General features: G+C 35.4%; 2 protein-coding genes across 4 annotated transcripts in view; one reads left to right on the forward strand and one right to left on the reverse strand.

Annotated features, from left to right (window-relative positions):
* Positions 1 to 7,453, forward strand: LOC137391119 (glutathione S-transferase theta-1-like). Its single transcript, XM_068077483.1, has 4 exons — positions 1 to 168; positions 2,838 to 2,928; positions 6,429 to 6,576; positions 6,830 to 7,453. Exons 1-4 carry the CDS (start codon positions 60 to 62, stop codon positions 7,166 to 7,168), a joined length of 687 nt encoding a protein of 228 aa, XP_067933584.1. The 5' UTR covers positions 1 to 59; the 3' UTR covers positions 7,169 to 7,453.
* Positions 7,454 to 11,256: 3,803 nt separating this feature from the next.
* Positions 11,257 to 20,020, reverse strand: part of LOC137391922 (zinc metalloproteinase-disintegrin-like VLAIP-B) — a 30,143-nt gene continuing 21,379 nt past the window's right edge. For all 3 annotated transcript variants that reach the window (XM_068078482.1, XM_068078483.1, XM_068078484.1), the window contains 4 exons: positions 17,285 to 17,545; positions 16,802 to 16,910; positions 13,753 to 13,874; positions 11,257 to 11,830 (listed from right to left, as the gene is read on the reverse strand). In XM_068078482.1, coding sequence (XP_067934583.1) covers positions 11,517 to 11,830; positions 13,753 to 13,874; positions 16,802 to 16,910; positions 17,285 to 17,545 — 806 coding nt within the window. In that variant the 3' untranslated portion in view covers positions 11,257 to 11,516. The remainder of the gene's footprint in view (positions 11,831 to 13,752; positions 13,875 to 16,801; positions 16,911 to 17,284; positions 17,546 to 20,020) is intronic.

Genomic DNA, 20,020 nt, shown 5'->3' on the forward strand with positions numbered 1-20,020 from the left:
AACTATTTGCAAGGATCTACTTTTTTAAATTTAGTAATTTGGATATTTGCTGCATCATTATGCTGAAAGCGTATATTGATTTGATGTCTCAACCTTCAAGAGCAGTGTTCATTTTTCTGAAATACACAAAAATACCTCATACTATCGTGCCTGTGGCGCTAAGAAAAGGTAGTCGACACATGCTCGGTCACCGTGATTGTTTTGCAAACGAACTCCATTAATGTTTTTGAAACCACTTGTGAAAGATATTTTTTGTTTGATTTTTAAGATTTAAACTTCAAGGTTATTCTTATGTACATATAATATTTTTCAAAGTATTGTGTACAATAACATTGTAAGTTGCCAATGGTCTTTGCAATTAGTTCTGCGAATTCACTGTTCCAACTTATAAACGCAATCACCCCAAAGAAAAAGTTGAAATGCGTGAGATTTTTTGCCCCAATTTCCACAATTTTATATATATACTATCATTGATACATCAATTGCCCTAAAACCAAATTTCAAGCATTGCCCCACTCTTGGGTTGGCAGGCCTGAGTGTAAGGGTAAAGGTTTTCCTACGTTTGGATAAGCTCACACCTCTGTTAAGCTTCACACTTTAAAAATATTCAGAATGCATTCATCTCTTGCTTTGTATGTGTTTTAGTGAGTTGATTATATATTTTTGTGTTGTTATCAATCAATTAAATATGTGACGTAAATTAGAAATAGTCTTGCTTTAAAATTTACCTCGAATTCAAACTGCGCCATCAAAGGTTTCCTGTATGTATGTAGTAGGAACTATTATACATGACCGAATGTAGTTTCTTTGGCATGGAGTCATACAAGCTGCTTTAATATATCTTGACCTGATGATGCCATGTTTATTAAAGGTTGACCTTGCAACAAGATTCACATTACAGTTATTTGGTATCATAAGATTCACCATGTCTTACTCTGTTGTGTTGTAAATGCAAAATATGTGGGAATGTGATTAAAAGCTCTTAAAAGCTAAAAAACGAACAGTTAATTGCAGCCACACGAGACTGCCGTAGTTTGGATTCCCTTTCCAAAACGGCTCAAATGGGACGTAGTTGTTACAGGATGGTTTCTGTTTACACTTTCTTGCAACCTCATTTGTGGAAATATTTTCACAAATCTACTTCACGCATTCAATAAAACCATGTCTATTGTTCTTACGCGTCTATTTTATCGTCATTGTAATGCTGTCACTTTTAGCACTGATATCTTATAATTTACCGTAAAAAATCGTTAACCTTTTTAACCTTAGCTCGAAGGAGTACATATCATTGTCTGATAATCATGACGAGCCTGTTGGTCACGTGTGATAATGGAAAAGTGCTGCAAAAATTATTTGCGAAGTATTGGGTCACGTGATCAGATTACAACTTGACCATTGAATAATGCTGAAACAAAACTGTAAAGTAGCGAGCATCTATATTTGATACGGGGTCTTCGGTGAAACCCGAAGTCTTTGTCATAAACTAGTTCTACGATAAGTTTTTTATTGAGCTTTTTATTGGCCTTTCAATTTACGTGAGAACATCACGTGACAAGACGATAACCAAATTTCGTGGCTACGTCATCGAAATGAAGAGATTCCAATCTACGGCAGCTTTTCGTTTTTGAGCTTTTAAGAGCTTGTAATCACATTTCCACATATTTTGCACTTACAACACAACATAGTAAGACATGGTGAATCTTTTGATACCAAATAACTGTAATGTGAATTTTGTTGCAAATCAACCTTTAAAGGTTGACTTGCAACAAAATTCACATTACAGTTATTTGGTATCAAAAAGTTCACCATGTCCTACTCTGCTGTGTTGTAGGTACAAAATATGTGGAAATGTCATACAAGCTCTTAAAAGCTAAAAAATGAACAGTTATTCGCGGCCATCACGAAAACGCCGTTGGCTGGAATCCCTCGCCAAAACGGCTCAAATGGGATGTAGTTGAACACGATTTGCTTTTGTTTACACTTTCATGCAACCTCATTCATCAAAATATTTTTACAAATATACTTCCCGCATTCAAAAAAACCATGTTTATTGTCCTTAGGCATCTATTTCATTATCATTGTAATGCTGTCACCTTAAGCAATGATATCTCAAAACCTAGCCTAAAAATTAGTTTACTTTGTTAACCTCAGCTCGAAGGAGTGCATATCATCCTCTGATAAACATGGAGAGCCTGTTGGTAACATGTGATAGTCTAAAAATGCTGCAGAAATTGTTCACGCCACTTGGCAGGAAGTACGGGTCATGTGATCAGATTATGACTAGGTGATTAGACCAAGCTGAAACAAAACTAAAGTAGCGAGCATCTATATTTGATGAGGGCTTTTCAGTAGAACCCGAATTGTTTGTCATAAACTAGTGCTACGAGATGTTTCATGTTGAGCCTTTTATTGGCCTTTCATTTCGCGTGATAACATCATGTGTCAAAACAATAACCCCGTTGATTTGAGTACATCATCGAAATAAAGGGATTCCAACCTACGGCGTTTTCGTGATGGCTGCGATTAACTGTTCGTTTTTGAGCTTTTAAGAGCTTGTAATCACATTTCCACATTTTTTGCACCTGCAATACAACAGAGTAAAACCTGGTGAACCTTGTGGTACCAAATACCTGTAATGTAAATTTTATTGCAAGTCAACTTTTAACTCACGTACGGAATAGATCTTATTCATTTGTGTGTTAGCTATGGCTTTATAAAAATGGCAGGTCATATTTACAATATGGCTTGTGTGATGTGATACTTAGTAGTACAGTCAGATGTTGTATTGGTGTTAGCAATAAGAACATTATAATCAACTGTTATCAATATGCTTTTAGGGGAACATTTTCAAGAAGAATATGCCAAAAGTATCAATCCATTTAAGCTGGTCCCCGTTATCCATGATGGTGACTTAATTCTCCCTGAAAGGTTGGCATATTTCTTTTCTGCTTCATTTCAGCATTTCTATATAATTCGCAGTCATACTCATATGCAGGGTTGTGATGCATTAGTACTGAACTGCGTCCTTCCAGTACAGTGCAAAGTAGTTTTTCAGTACGTCAAAAATTCCTATGTTGCAGTAGACATTTGCTGCTGATGAAACTGCACTTCTACTGCTGCTAATTACTCACCGTAATCTACTGCGCATTTACTTCCATGGCACATTACCTGAAGCTTGTCGATTCATGCACACTGCAAATGCACATTTTTTGAAACTGTATGTGTACTGCAACTGCACATTCGGGAGAAACCAACACTGTGGATCAACTGATACTGCTAGCTTTGCAAGCATATGTACAGCATCGTACATAATTATCAAATGCTATGTTCAGAAAGCTCATAAACATGTACTTTAATGCCCATATCCTTTCAGAATAGAGAGCATCCTTTCAGCATAATCACCACTCCAATTGATATATATTAAATCATTATAAATTAAAACTAGGTATATAATAGATTCTCATTTTACCCGTATACAACATGCTAATTTTGATCAATTTATTTGCCCTCTCCTACAGAAGTTTGTGTTTGTGGTTACAAACTAATCAACTCAATACTTGATTCTGTGATGAGGTTTTACGAAAATGGGCTTGGATTCATGTACACCCTAATGCAAAAGTTGCTACTACATTTAACACTGCAAAACGCGCACTAGCTACACTCCCATTGCGTTTAGCATTGCACTCTGCAGTAGGAATACCACAACTACACCGATACTGCTTACTGCACATTAGAAAATAGTTGTACTGCATGTATACTGTGTACTGCGCAGTTGTACATGCAGTACAACTGCATGTACTACTGCAGTATATGATGCAGTTATACTGCATGGCTGTGACATGCTTACTTCTGCTACTGCACTGCTAATGCACTGCTGATGCAACTACATAGATATACAGGCAAAGATTTACTGCAACTGCAATGCATTTTACATCTGGGCATCAGTGAGTGCTTACCAATGTGCAGTTATGATTTTTTTCGATATGGTCACAACCATAGAGTTATCTCCCCCTAGAGTGATAACTACACGAGCGTTTCCGGTGCCAACAAGGAGCGTTTAGGCCACGCCTCTTTTTTGTGCTAGTCAGTCGTAGTGATTGACTAGATCAATAACATCAGCCATGAGAAGGGTTAAACAAGGATCATGAATTCCAGTTGAGATAGTAATTAATGCTCATATTAAAGAAATGATGATTATAGTTTATTACTCTAATATATGCTTATTATTTAAAGCAATTCAATACCTACCAGGGATTGCTAAACATATTATGGAAATGTTTACTTTTTCATTTCCATAAACATAAATATTTCCATAATTTTAGGGAAATGGATATGGAAATTTTATTTTACAAGTATGGAAATGGTATGAAAATGGAAATAATATGGAAATGAATTATGGAAGTGCTATGGAAATGGAAATAATATGGAAATGAATTACGGAAATGGAATTAATATGGAAATGAATTATGGAACTTTTATGGAAATGGAAATGAATTATGGAAATGGAAATAATATGGAAATGGAAATACTATGGAAATGAAGTAGGGAAATGGAATTAATATGGAAATGAATTATGGAAATGGAAATAATATGGAAATGGAAATAATATGGAAATGAATTATGGAAATGGAAATAATATGGAAATGGAAATAATATGGAAATGAATTATGAAAATGGAAATAATATGGAAATGAATTATGAAAATGGAAATTGTGACATACACGTAATCCCTGATACCTACATGACTTGCCAAGGCACTGAATAGATAGTGAGTGAAAGTGAAGGTAATGCAAGCAGTTACTCATAGATAACATACATAGTCATACTGGGGTTGTATTACACTGGTGTGATGGGAAGCTAATCAACTGCCATCAACTATGAGCTGTACTACCCGGTGTTGCCCGAGTAATAAAAAAGTATTTGGACTGAAAATTTATTTTTATATAACATTTACTATTCTAACTTTTAAACTTCATATCATAAGAAAATATTTTTAAGCAGTTTAAATGAATTAAGAGGAAAAAGAAAACAACTCTAAAGGTTTGCAAGCTTTTTCAAACAACTACAACTTTTAAATTTCATATCATGAAAGAAGTGTTTTGTTGAAATAAATTAGGAAAAAAATAAAACTGTAAATGTGTTTAAATGTAAAATAATTAGCAAGTAATGGCTAAATATAATCTGTTTAGCTATGATTACAATGAAAAATTATTTAATCAATAAGGTAATAAAAAGTATATTTTATTTTTATATAATTATAGTTAGTAGAATTAAGTATAATTTATTTTTATTTAATATATAACATTTGCCACTTTAACTTTCAAACAACATATTATGAAAAGTGTTTTGTGCAATTGAAATAAATGAAGAGAAGAGAGAAAATAAAAACAACTGTAAATGTTTTCAAGCTTATTCAAACAACTACCACTTTTAAATTTCATATCATGAAAGAAGTTTTTTGTTGAAATGAATTAGGAAGAAAAATGAAACTGCAAATGTGTTTAAATGTAAATTAATTAGCAAGTAGTGCTAATTATAATCTGTTTAGCTATGATTACAATAAAAAATTATTGTAATCATAGCTAATTTCTATTACTTTATTTAATAAATAAAGTAATAAAAAGTCTATTTTATTTTTAAATAATTATAATTTAGTATAATTAAGTATAATTTATTTTTATTTAACATATAACAACATTTGCCACTCTAACTTTCAAACTTTTTGCTTGCTTACATCAAGCAAAGATGTCCACTAACTAGTGGACATCTTTGCTTCAAGCTAGTCTATGTATTTGATTGATATGTATTGAAATCTAAGATTATATGCAAGGGCTGTTTGTGAACTGAGGTGACAATGAATCACTCTATCACCATACAATGTCAATACTTTCAGTTGATGGCAGTCGATTAGCTTCCCATCACACCAATGTAATACAACCCCAGTATGACTATCTATCTTATCTATGAATAACCAATGATATACAGCCCCTCATGTGTGGGGGCTGTATATCATTAGAGTAACTGATTGCATTAACTCACTTACTTAACACCATCTATTCAGTGCCTTTTCAATGCATGTAGGTATTGAATTGCTTTAAATAATAAGCATATATTAGAGTAATAAACTATAATCATCATTTCTTTAATATGAGCAATAATTACTATCTTAACTGGAAATTCATGATCATTCTCATGGCTGACGTTATTGTTCTGTCGATCACTACGATTGACTAGCACAAAAAAGAGGCGTGGCCTAAACGCTCCTTGTTGGCACCGGAAACGCTCGTGTTGTTGAATGCACAGTTATCACTCTAGGGGGAGATAACTCTATGGTCACAACCTTGTTCATATGTATTCCCTTATATCAAATGTAAACATTACATTAAGAGAGTATAAACTGACTGTACTGGTACCATCTGCTCTTACAGTGTAGCGATTCTAAAGTACTTATGTACAAAGCACAATATCACCTCTCTTTACCCTACCGACCTCGAGGCTCAAGCAAGGATCGATATCTTCACTCAGTGGCAGCATTTGAACCTTCGAATGGGAGGAGGCACCCTTTTTCAAGCACGGGTGTGTGTAATAGCTAATATTGAGTTATAACGTCTACCAAATTGGGCAACTCCTTGTTTGAAGTACTAGTATGTCTGTCTTGGTTTGTACCCATTTAAGGAATTTTGACGTTTAATCCCTGTTTTTTATATGGAAGCATTTTATGGCATCATTTAAGTTTTTCCTAAGATAATGTGCCTTGTCGATTTGTCTTAGTTTCGTGTGTCTGATGGATGCTGTACATATTTATTTATTGAAAAGGTCTCTGTTGTAGTTTATACAGCCAATGACAACTGGGAAACCCGTCGATGAAGCAAAAGCAGAAATGGGTAGGAAGGTACTATATGCGTCTTTGAAGAAAATGGAGAATATCTTTTTAAAAGAAACACCATTTATCAACAGTGACTCCATGTCTATCGCTGATATCTTGGGTGTTTGTGAATTAATGCAACCACAACTTGGTCTAAACATGGATTTCTCAGAGTATCCTAAACTCTGTGTGTGGTCTAAAAGAGTGCGAGAGGAAGTCGGAGCAGACCTTTTTGACGAGGCTCACCAGTATGTCGCTCAAATGGGAAAAAGGTTCTTTTCTTCTGCTGATTCTAAACTGTAAATCTGATTCTAGGGTTTTATACAAACATTGTTGAGATTCAGATTTGCTTACGATTTCTATTCAGCCAATTATTTACTTTTACAAATGTGGTACAATATCAAATGTCAAATATGGCTTAAATGAGGTTCAGAAAGTTCCAATGATTCCAGACAATTTCTAATTCTAGTTGTCACTTGTCCAGTTTTATTGTTTTGTTATGCGCTCAAAAGGGTCTTGTTGAGGGTTCTGTGATCAGTTCAATTACAGATCATATAATTTAATATATAAAGTATGATTTGCCCTGACTGAAAAAACATTTAACCTGTAGCTACCAAAGAACTTCTTTATTCTCAACAACGTACGTAAATGTATGGTGTGATGAATTTCACAATCCTACCATACCCACATCTGACTGCTATACGTGAAGCTCTAAGAAAACCAAGCATTTTTCACCATTTGTTTTGTTGTTTTCGGTAGAATCGCAGCTAAATGCATTTTTGATCGTACATGGGTAGATGTTATCTCGGCAGTTTATTTGTCATACAAGTACTGTAATTCCAGTTTGTTCCATCATCAATGGCATCAACTTGTTTAATTGCCTCAAGAATATTAAAATTTTAAGATTGTCTATTCAGTGCTTAATCAATGCTACTATTTCAAGGTTACTAGCTTTCCGGACGAGCTGTTTTGAAGAGGGATTAAAAAAATTACTGTGATTGCTCATATTTAAGAGCAAGTTTTTGGAATGTTTTTGTTGTTCTAGAAACTACTGTCGATGCGGCACAATTATTATTCCTGCGTTTAACGCATGAAGGTTTGTTTATAAAAATAAAAAGCTCATTCTTTTTTTTATATTTAATTCTAAGATTGTAATCAAAGATATAAGACCAGGCATTTCCTACCAAACATTAGTGCTGAAAACCCAGAAATTGCTTACAGAAATGTTGGTGCAATTAGCACAGTGATGGCAGCAGTGGGATACATGTAGACCCTGGTAAATCAGTGGTGAAAGTAAACGTGACGGGCAAAAAACTGAAGGAAATTAGCAACAAACAGTTGATTATAAGATAGCATTGAGAGGCTGTTGTTCAACGAATGGGTGATGAATTCTGTCTACTGCGAAGGCTCTATTCCAAGCCAAGGCTTCAGATGTGACAAATAGAAATATGTAGAAAAGTGTATCTCTCAGCTTTTGGATGTAGCAGCTAAAATCAACTGTTTACAATTCATTGAGGTCAAAGAATGCAGAATTGGATCCGATGTTGGGAATATTTGGCCGCTTTAATAGTTTCAGACAACTGCCAAAGAGGCTTAAAGTTAGCTACAGACATTGGAGCGGGAGCTCAGGATTCCACACCATGACCATGCCAATAAAGCGCAATAGCTCATCCAGTTGGCACCCACCATGCTGCGAGCTTGCCAGAAAAAAAATTAGCATTCAAACTTTTATCGAAACATTAAACTTGCAATAATTATTGCAAAATATCCTTTACAACTTGGAATTATTTCTGAATAACGACCTAATAAGACTACACATGTACTTGCTGTTCCAACTAGGTAAATGTTCAGGAATTTGCTAAGGAATTCACCAAACCATAAGTGCAAAAGGTATAATTTATAGCAACTATCATATGAATTAGCTGGACTGACAAAATTGGTTCAAGGCATGGGAAAAACCTAAAAATGGGATAGTTTGAAATTAACTTCTCGAGAATACTACAAACCTCAAAGACGTTATGAAAATTCAGGAATAAAATTGGAACACTATGATTTGGTGAATGTCATGCAGTTGCCCAAGGTCTCCAAAAGAAGCAGAAAGAAAAAGCCATCATTTATCAAATCGCCGAAGAACTTCATTAGCAGGTACGTTCTACCTAGCAAAGCAGCTGATGATGATCCCACTTTTCTAATTGATTAATGAAAATAATGAAGCGCAAGCAGGTTTATTAGCAAGGAAAACAAGTGATCTGGAGGAAGATTATAAACAACCTTTTTGCTTTTATAGACTGTGTAGGTCATGCAGGGCGTATGTTTAGTCGGGAGGAAATGAAAAGGTATCTCATCCCTATCGCATATGTTTAATTATTTGTCATAGAAGTAATTTTTGTTTGTGCAAACTAGTAAAATTTTAACAAATGACTCATAACTTAAAATAACTCATCTCATGTTGAGATCAGTATTATGAATTAAGTGTACATTTGAATTTAGTAATTATTATAACTTTCTAAACTTGCTGCTATTTATGACAAAATTTCGAAGTGTAATCTTTACTGTCATATAAGAACAAGTTGTATTGACATAGCTTATATGGATATGTCTAATACAATTGATGCCACACATCATTAAATTCTTTGTTGTAGTTTTGAACCTTTGCACTACAATAAAAATGTACAGTTTTGAAAAGTTAAAGCTAGACTCAAATTGCAGATAAGCAAAACTACCAAAAAACCACTACAGGTGAATACCGAGGAATGGACTTAACAAGTCCTACTTTTGTAAAGCTCGAACTAACTTTTATCGTTTTCCATAAAAGTAATACAATATTTTTTCTTCTGATTGTTAATTACATGGCATTTACATAAAAATACAAATACTTATATCGATACACAGCTATCGATGCACATTTTAAAAACATGGTTCCAAATTGTTGATTAATGTCATTTTTATGTTTTTTTAGTAATTATTGCATCATTCCATGCAATAGTCTCGTAGTTTTTGAAAATTTTGAATTGATTTACTTTTAATAAAGCTTCTTATGAAATATTGTGACTGAAGTTCACTATCATTGCATTCAAAATACAAATTAGGTTTACAATTCTTTCAAAATGTATGTTGTTTGTTTTCTTGAACTACCTAATGACAAACATTTAAACACATAATTTCAAGCAAATATTGTTTTACTTTTTATAATGGTGTGAATATTTTTTTTACAGTATGATACTACCCATGATGTAGCATCCATTCTACAGAATGTTTTTTACATCTTCACTTGGTGTTACATCAATTATCCATTTTTACTGTCATCTGACACATATTATTGTCTTTAGATTACTGCAAGATTTGCATTTTTGATTGCAAGGGTTACTAAGAAACATCAATAACACCTACATGTACTAGTTTAGTGGAAACCAGATGGAAATTAGTGAATATCTTTGGGAGTTGTTTTCTCATGTAAAATTGCTTTCAACGAGGTCGAGGTGTTATAACTCCTTCAGAAACTTTTTAGCAACTGAATGTTTTATGCAAGTACAATTCTACTTTTTTGCAACATGCCAAGAGCTTGACCCAATAAGAGCTATAATTTGACCTATAATAACTGAAGTTGGATATCACTGAATATTCAACTTGAGTTATAATTTTCATTTGTTATAATTGTTCTAAGTTGTTTATTAGACCATCTCCATTGTTGTAAACAATAAACTGTGTATTGATTGCCAAAAATTTATCTGTGCTGTAGTGCCTGAAATGATTTCCTACAGCTGATTGACGCACCAAAATTATTGGCACCAGGTGATTAATGGTTATCATCTGACACCAAAAAAGCAAGATTTATTGTTTGTTTGGCGCCAAACAAACAATAAATCTCCTTGGTAGTTTATTGCCAACAAGGAGATTGGCAACAAACTTGAAGTTTATTGCCGGTTAGAGTTTATAAACTGTTTATTGCCAAGTTAAACTGGCAATAACTTTAATTTGACAACCATTGTTAGAGTTAACAATAGACTAACAATAACTGTTAGAGCTCCAGGTAAACATTTAATTTATTTTGTCCTTATGCTCAATTTGGCTATGCAATAATTAAAATATAAAATCGAGATGCCTAAGATTTTGTTGTTGGTACAATAAAATCAAACAAAACGCACTGAATATCCACAAGGTAAGTTTAGCAAGTTAAAGAAAAATTAATGCAGAATTCGTTTGTGCATTTGTCTCATTTGAATAAGCCTCATGGTTGTGCCCTGGCAGATAGCCTGATGTAGGCGCTCATCAGCCAACACCGAGATGCATGACCGACATCTACCAGATATTTTTTTCCTTACATCGATCTTTATTCCTCAAAATATATTAACTCGTTTCAAGCGAACATGACATTAACAAAAATAAAGAAGTATGTATCAATAACTAACAGTAATGTAAAATATCATTATTATTTAAAAACAAAAAAACATTTTGATTGCGGTAGATGTCCATAATAACTTGGTACTGAACATAAAGAAAGTTTGATATAGAGCAAATAAAATAAAAGAACAAATTCTTGAGCGGTAAATCGAAATCACAAACTTTTAGATATAACTTCCTTAGATTATCTTTAAATCCAAACATGGAATGAGAAATAGATGATGAGATGACCCAGTCAGAACCAGGTGGCTTACTGATGGACAGGCTTGGGCTTTGGCAAGACAGGCTTGGGTTTTGGCAAGACTGCTGGTTTTGAAGGGGAAGAACGATTGGCTGAATCAGCCCTCTTGGAAGCTCGTGATGACTGGCTATGAACAGAGGGAGAAACATTCTCATATGTTCGTTGACTTCTATTAGATTTGCTGGCAGCACTTGGAGGAAGTGGGGCTGCCCTAGTTGGTACAGATGCAGATGTCTCGAGAACTTTGGACTGTCCGGACTCGGACTTCAGACTGTTAGTGGTTGCGGAGTTGGTTGTGCTTTGGAATATGGGTGATGATATGACTGAAATAGAAAATGGCAGCATAGATTCTATGCAAAGCATAAAGGTGGTGCCAAGAAAAATGAGCTCAAAAAAGCGCGATAACAACGCTAGCTTGTGATAAAATCAAGTTTTTTTTGAGCTCATTTTCCTTGGCGTTACGTCTATTAAACATCCTGTAACAAGCTACAAGCAATGTTAAATAGCTTATCTACCTTTCAGAAAAGACTGAGATTATTTTGAAGGCTGATTTTAGAAAATAATGGGTTTTTTTAATACAAACATCTCTATAATTCTAGATCGGACGAAACATCCCCAACTTCCATCCCTAAAAACCTAAGTTACGTCATATATTTATGGGCGAGTCTTGTTGTGTCGATTGCGACACCGATATTGAATCGCTTTAAGAAAGCCTTCAAAAACAAAAAAGACTTTAAAAGTTAGTTGACCAATCTCTATTTTGAGTACAAAATCGGAATCAGCGTCTCTGATTTACCTATGAGCAAACAATGAAAGCCGTTCGTGGCAGTTATGATTTAAGTCGCAAAAAGATTGCGAATGGAGGTTCAACAGTACACAATAGTATTGACATATTTAATTATGCACCAAAAGCATAAACTATGATACCCTAACCAATACACGCCATAATATACTAACCAGTATACAACTGTAAGTGACTCTGAGTATTGCTACTCTCAAGCTATGGCAGGAAATTATACATATGCTTGTCAATGTGAGCACAAAAGACAAACGTAGAGAGGCAATAGTAACGAAAAGGTCTTTAGCTGTGCAGATGCCACTGATCTGCAAACCATTGACTGGTTGTGCGTCACATATGAAATCAGGTTAGCCTGGGCATGGCTCTCGTGGGTGATTGGGAGAGAGAGCCTGGGACACATAGCGAAAAAAGGTAAGATAACTTCTGCACAACGAGCGACATATGTTACATATGACGCTCAGACTGATACTAATGGAAGCGTGTCGTTAGATTCGGATCTCACGATGTATTAGATGTGGCGCGTTTAAAAGCCTATTGTCACGGTCACGTGACTTGATCTAGTAAAAAGCCTTATATTTTTGATAGGCTGGATGGTTACATAACACCCAGTGTGACAATAAAACGATAAGAACTATAGGTTACTATTCTCTTGCGTTTTCACGTTAGCAGTTTCATTTCCTACACTGATAAAAAATGGAGCGATTCAAAAATTACTATCAAAGCTAGGCATAGTCACACTGAGACCAGAACAGTTTCAAGCTTTACAACATATTATCGCAGGTTTTGACCAATTTATAGTTCTTCCTACTGGCTTCGGAAAGAGTATTTGCTGTCAGATGGCACCGTTTTGCAGTGGTAGGTCCGAGTTGTTCATAATAACTGTCGCGAGTAATCATAATACTCGCGAGTAAAATAAAACTGAGATTACTTTTTACTAGATAAACTTTTCTTTACTAGCAACATACGATTCATTTTTGTTGTTCTATTGCTATTCGTTTCCTATGTTTGTATTGTTATTGTGAAACTTTTTTATTAAATCAATTTAATTTTTTATTATAATTAAATCAAAACATAATGAATTGAACATGAAATAATATAACTCTCGTGGTTAATTTATTATGCAACCAACATTTCATACTTACTAACCAGCGTTTGTTTGCTGCCAATTCAGATTAAAAATAATTCGTACATAATACTCGCGTGGATCATAAATAAGACCGTCACATGATACTCCTTCGGAAATAACGATTGTGATATTAGCGGCTTCAGAAGTCGACTTTTAGAGTTGTCTTCCTTGCGTGTTGCTATGTGTCCAAGGCTCTCTCTCCCAATTCCCCACGAGAGCCATGCCCAGGCTAGAATCATGTACTGTAGACATATTTATAGCGCATTGCCATCCACACTTCGAGTGAGAGTACAACTCCAATTAGCTAACACAAAACTCACCAGTCTTGTTATGCGAGTTCTTGAATTTTTCGACTTGATTGCTTGAATGCCCAGTTTCTGTATCCAAACTAGTTAATCCAACTAATGGATTGCTAAGTGTAGGCGATGAGTTCTTTTTAAATCTAAATATAACAGCAAAGAAGCCATTAAGAGGCTTCACCGATTTCTGAAAAGTGATCTTATTTCTCATAGAAAATCTATGTTAACTCTACTGTTGTGTACTGAAAATTTTCAAAACATAGGCATGCAATAGATAGTACTTCTATATCAACATGTGTTAAACAAGCAACAATTCTACCTCTTAGGTCTAACACCCTCTTGATAATCATCAATACAATGATGTAAGATGATGGAAAGATTACATATGTATGTACGCCGTAAGTCCTTCTGCTCAAGCCGCGCGGCTTGTCGTTGGGCGCGGCTTCTGGTCCAAGGTCATAGACCGTGGCTAAAGCCAAGTTTTTAAAACTTACGTGAGGCTAAGGGCGGCTTCTCGCTAAGTGTGGTCTTTGCTCAGTTGCGCGCTATAACCATAGAATCGCAGTCATGATACACTTGTATGTATGGGGTTTTGGCGACCTACTCATTTATTTTCAACGTCATGTTTATGGAATACTTTAGACGAAAAAAGAATTTATCGCTCTAATTTGATATGAATTCGTGACACACGAGTGGGAGACAAGCGGTTGGGAGCGTGTTAATACCTGCTGACATCGAAGCAGATAAAAATCTAGCTGAGACATGGCAAGTAAGTTCTAGATGCAAGGGTTCAGGAATTTTAATTCAAACTTGGAAATAAAAGAAAATTTTTTCACATGTACTGATGTAGCCTGTTTTCTTATTCAAGAGGACTGGGGTATAGCGAAACCCGTCTCAACACTCTCGGTCCTGAAGGGGGCAAAGACAACAAAACCTCAGTCGTTAGCCGCGGTCTGTGGGCATATGCAGTTGTTGATAAGGACGGCTAGATACCACAGGCGGCTTGTTGGAGGATTATTTTTTCTTTCGTAAGTCATCTGTTTTTGAGCACAAGCCTTGAGCTCAGAAATCTCAGAGTCCTCAGGCTTGAGCATGAGGACTTACGGTAGTGAAAGAGTTACGGGAAGCCATAAATTGAACGTCTGCGATAGTGTAATCAAGTGAAAAAATAGCCATAGTTGTTACATGAAGCACGAGGTGGGGAGGAGAGCACCATTGGGTGCGCCTTAAGAGAGAAGTATTTTTTGAGCGCCTGGATCCTCCCTAAGCGAGTGAAGAATGAAAGGGACAGGACCCTACTGCTTTGTAGTTTATGAGGCATTTTTTACTGCAAACAGACAGCTGAATTTTTCCTCTTATTAGCGGGTAATTTGATTAAGTTAAATTACAAGGTTTTGGCAATCCTATACACCGAACTTTGCTGAACTCTTGGCAGTCCTATACACTTAACTTCGCTGAACTTTTGACAGTCCTATACACCTAACTTTGCTGAACTTTTGATCAACCTATTGATTTAACCTATATACAATATTTATTTGGAATAATTTCATAACAAAAAACAAGTAACTTTGCGCAAACTGACATCTTACATTTAAAGAAATTGTATTATCTTTTATGATGCTTCTCAGTTCTCATAGTGTTCAGCATAAATTTTACAATTGGACCAGGAGGAAAGATTAAACATTTTAGTCAGTTTGAAAGCTGGGAAAAGCAATTTAATTATAGTATTAAAAAAATTCACTAAAAATTAACTCATCTTATCATAAATTCAATACTAAGTGTTTGTTTATTGGCCTGTTGTATGTCCAGTTATAGCGATAAATACGCACGCTTGCTAGCGTTAGGAACAAACAAATTGCTTTGCACTGGAATCAAACTGGGAAACACCGGTTTTGCAGACCAGCTAAACACTACATCACGCAGCACCCTTGCCATACTATGGAATAATTGCAGACATACTTATTACACCTGCCAGTCTTTAATGGCGCACTGGAATGCCAGTATAATAGAAGAAAAATACATGCCCAAACTTCCCTAAAATGCTATAAATATTTGTATATATAGCATAAATTTAATTAGAGCACAAACAGAAATAAACAAACGCCTACATTTAAAAGTTATTAAAAGTTAGAATGGTAAATGTTGTATGTGTTGATTAAAAATAAATTCTCTGTGCAAAAACATCATTTATTACCCGTGCAACGCCGGGCATTCAGTTAGTCTTACTATAAACTAAATGTCTTTTTTAAACAATACTTGACATATTTTACTGTCTAACGTTAGAAATCTCAAGCAATTTTAATTCATAACAGACAAATTTGTGTGAAATGCAGAGAATTCTGAAAGTTGGAATAAAGAATTGAATAACCTAGCGCAAATCTCGGCATACAACTGAATTAAATACTTCGATCGTTATATGCTTGAAAAACCGTTGTAAATAAAAATCAGTCTGAAGCATGCCGACCGACAAAGTGCGCTATTTATGGTGTGAATAGTTTTATTACTAATAGTACGGACAACTTCCCTCATGCATAGAGGACATGTAAAGACGCAGGACATGAAGGATGCAAGAGTGTACTAACTTTGTTGTTAGCATGGGACCTGGTATTTGAAGAGCCCCCCAGGAGCTTCATGTAACAACAGGATTGGTATGGCGTTGATCTAGCTACAAGTCAATCAACCCTAGTCAAGATTGCCTCTATGAACAGCAGAAAGGCATATTGTTTAGGCGTGAAGAATAGGACTAATTAGATCAGAGAAGCGAATCACGCAGTGACATGTTAGATTGTGGCTTAAGTAGGGCTCTGCATGAAAGGTTGAAAATAGAAAACTTACGACACCAACCTAGGACAGCCTGAAATACAAGAACAGAGCATCCGTGAATGAATGCTTATTAACACAAAACATTACTTTATCCTTGTGTACACATTTGGGACAAAAACATTCATCAGTGCTGTACAAGGACACAACATGTTCAAGAACTCAGACATTCAGAGAGATCTGAATGATGACGAGAAATCAGCACATTCATAAGATGATTTGTTATGTAGAGAAGACAAATCTTAGATACCTGTTGACAACCATGAGATACTTGGCCTTCAAGACAGATTTTCTCTTATAAATGATGAATAGGGAAACAAGGATGAGGGGTACAATTCCACAGAAAAAGGCAATCAGACCTAAAAAAATAAACTTAACTCAAAACTGAACTACAAAAAATACTATACACATTTTACTCAGACATTTCACCAAAATTGTAATCAATGTTGGGCTTGGCAAGGCAGAGATCTGGTAAGTTTTTGGTATGATGAAATAAAAATTTGCCACAAGCATTGGCGCCGACACTGGTTAACGGCATCAGTGCCCGATAGACGCCAGTCACAAAGGACACTGGTACCTGACTGACACACACACACCAGTGGCCGACTAACATTAGTATCTAAATTATATAAGCACCTGCTTGACGCAAGGTGGAATATTGATCAGAAAGTATCATATTCAGTATATTTTCTATAGCGCGACAGCTTTGTCAGCTATGCCAAAGTAAACCTACCTGCAATTAAAGTGAGATTTGCGCCCGGAATGACAGGATGGTTGCTAGAAGCAGAGCCACCAAATCCTTTTGTCTTACAGAATGGTGGAGCCCATCCTATGTCACAGTGGCACTCAAGTTTCTGGTTACAGACTCCATGGCCATTACAGCTGCACAACTCAACCCTTTCAGGCACCGGAACACACTTGGAGTTTACACACATGCTGTTATTACCGCAATCAGCTCCATTAGGTACCTGCCCAGGGTCATAATTCTTATAGCCTGCAAAACCAAGACAACTATACTGATGAGATTGATTCGCTGCATAAAATATCAAACAGCACAAATAGATAAAAATGGCTCATTAACATTTGTACAAATAACGTAGCAATAAGTAGTACATAGCCACGTTGAGCCCGCCACTTTGTGTGAACCGATGTTAGAATAATTCACAAGCAAATATTAAAAACCTTTTCCGTTGAACATTTTAGACGAGTGAGTGCTAATGAGCCAAAGGAAAGCCTACTGGATGCTAGCTTATTTACAGAGACACTAGTGAATATATGCTACCACTCTGGCAAAGTGTATTTTTTTAATACATTTATTAGGAGCTTCTGAAAAACATCAACTATAAAGACATTAGCTGGCTTCATGCCAAAACACTTCTGAGAGAAAGTGAAATCATCCAGGTGCCGCAATCATAAATAAATCTATCATGACAGGCTGAGAACATATGATTGCCATGCTTACAAACAAAGAATAAATTGACAAGAACAGGCAGCGCTCGGGTTACGGACTGGAAAGTGAGTAATGGCAAGTGCCAGTTATTTAATTACGATAGAGCAATTGCCTTATGAAGTTATTCCTAGTTTGTTGTTTTCTAGAATGTAGCTTAGCCCTGGTTCACATACAGTTCATGACATGAGGCAAGAGAAGTAGACGCGATGCACAAGGTTTTTGTTTAATAAGAAAAAATGTAATAACTTGCCAAAGACTCACTAATATACCTACAATTTCAAAATTCTCTTGAGCTACTCAAACCACACTTGACATATTTTCATTGTTAAACTGAGACTAAAACATTAAAAGCCTTAATCTGAGAGTTGAGTAGGCAATTAATACACAGCCTAAAAGAACAATAAAAACTGAAGTAAAAAACAACTCATATGACAGAAAAATTCCATTCCTGTGCTATAGAAAATTTGACCAACACTCAACATAAATTTCATTGCCAAACTCGGCATCAAACATTTCTTGTTAAACTGAAAAGGCTCACAGCTACTCAGTATATAGGAAACAGTGAAATAGCAATGACAAATACCTGACTTTCTGTAGCCACAGAAATCATTACGATGCTGCCAACATGCAACCTTTGGTGCTGATGATGCAAATAGTTTTATTACTAATTCTACAGAAAGACAACCCATGTTCACTTAAGGTGCCACATGAAAGATTTTACTAGTGTTTGAGCTTGCCTGATATCTGGTATGGTCAAAGGATATACAAGGTGCAAATTCTTGTTAACCAAATTTTTGGCCATCTATGTAGTACTTTTGGAGTGTTTGTGAGGTCGTTTAATATTTACCATAATAGCTGCATACCAATTATGCTGAAGCAATCATGTAACTTTAGCATTGCAGATTTGCTGTGTTAGTAAACTGAAATCAACAGCTGTGTATTTCAGGCCTACAGTACGAATTCACCTCTAATTAATTGCTAGCAACAATTTTGTATGAATACTTATCTTTGAATATGCTAATACTGCATGTATCTGCACTGTTCAATTATTATAATAAATCGTAACTTGTTCATCAACAGTGAACAAGTTTTCCTCGAATGAATCTTCATTCTTTATTTGTTACTTGCCCTTACTGTAATGATATTTTCATATTTGCAAACAATATACAGTGAAACTCGGCTAACTCGACCTTCACGGGACCGAGAGAAAGTGTTCGAGTTATCAGAGCGTTCAAGTTATGAGAACACTGTCACAAGTGCATGCATTTATCAGTACATATACAAACTATATATATATATATCAAAAGCATAGATTGCTTGTTGCAAATTAAGAGGCCGCTCATGTAATGTTTTAACAACTTTTATTAGAAAGTATAGATATTTTCCTACTACTTGAGATTTGTTTGTTTGTTTTAGGTGATGTGACTGGCAGGACGTTTTCAGATTAAAATAGGCAAAACTTGATCGCGGTTGAACCGCTCAGTAAAAAAGAACATATTTTTCTTTTGAGCGTTTTAACAAAAATCAATTTTGCCGATTTTTCTTTAAGTTTATCTGAAGGTTACCTCGCTTCTCCTTGCTTTCGGAAGGCTATCCTCAAGCGGATGTTTGGTAAAAGTTGATTATTTGCAAACCTTTAAAAAAGTCGTTAACGGAAATATTTTGCCGATAGTGGTAATAATGACACCTAAGAACTACTAAAAGTTGATGTTTATCTCTATGGCTTGGAATAAAGTGATATTCTAAAGCGATAACAGTAGCCGTTGGGCAAAAAACTGTTCGAAGTAACAAAGTTAAAGTCGAGTTATCTAAAGCAATTGATCATTGCGTGGGAACGGACCAAACAAATCCGTTCGCGTTAGCCATGTGTTCGAGCTATCCGAGGGCGAGTTATCCGAGTTTCACTGTATCGTGCATTTGAAGCACGATACAAAGAAAAATGCACACACTGAAATCTAGCAATGAATACTGGGAGTAACGGAGATAAAAATAATTGCTGTTACAGATGGTGTTACTGGA

The sequence above is a fragment of the Watersipora subatra genome, chromosome 3 (genome assembly GCF_963576615.1).
Source record: "Watersipora subatra chromosome 3, tzWatSuba1.1, whole genome shotgun sequence".
Classification (NCBI taxonomy): Eukaryota; Metazoa; Bryozoa; class Gymnolaemata; order Cheilostomatida; family Watersiporidae; genus Watersipora; species Watersipora subatra.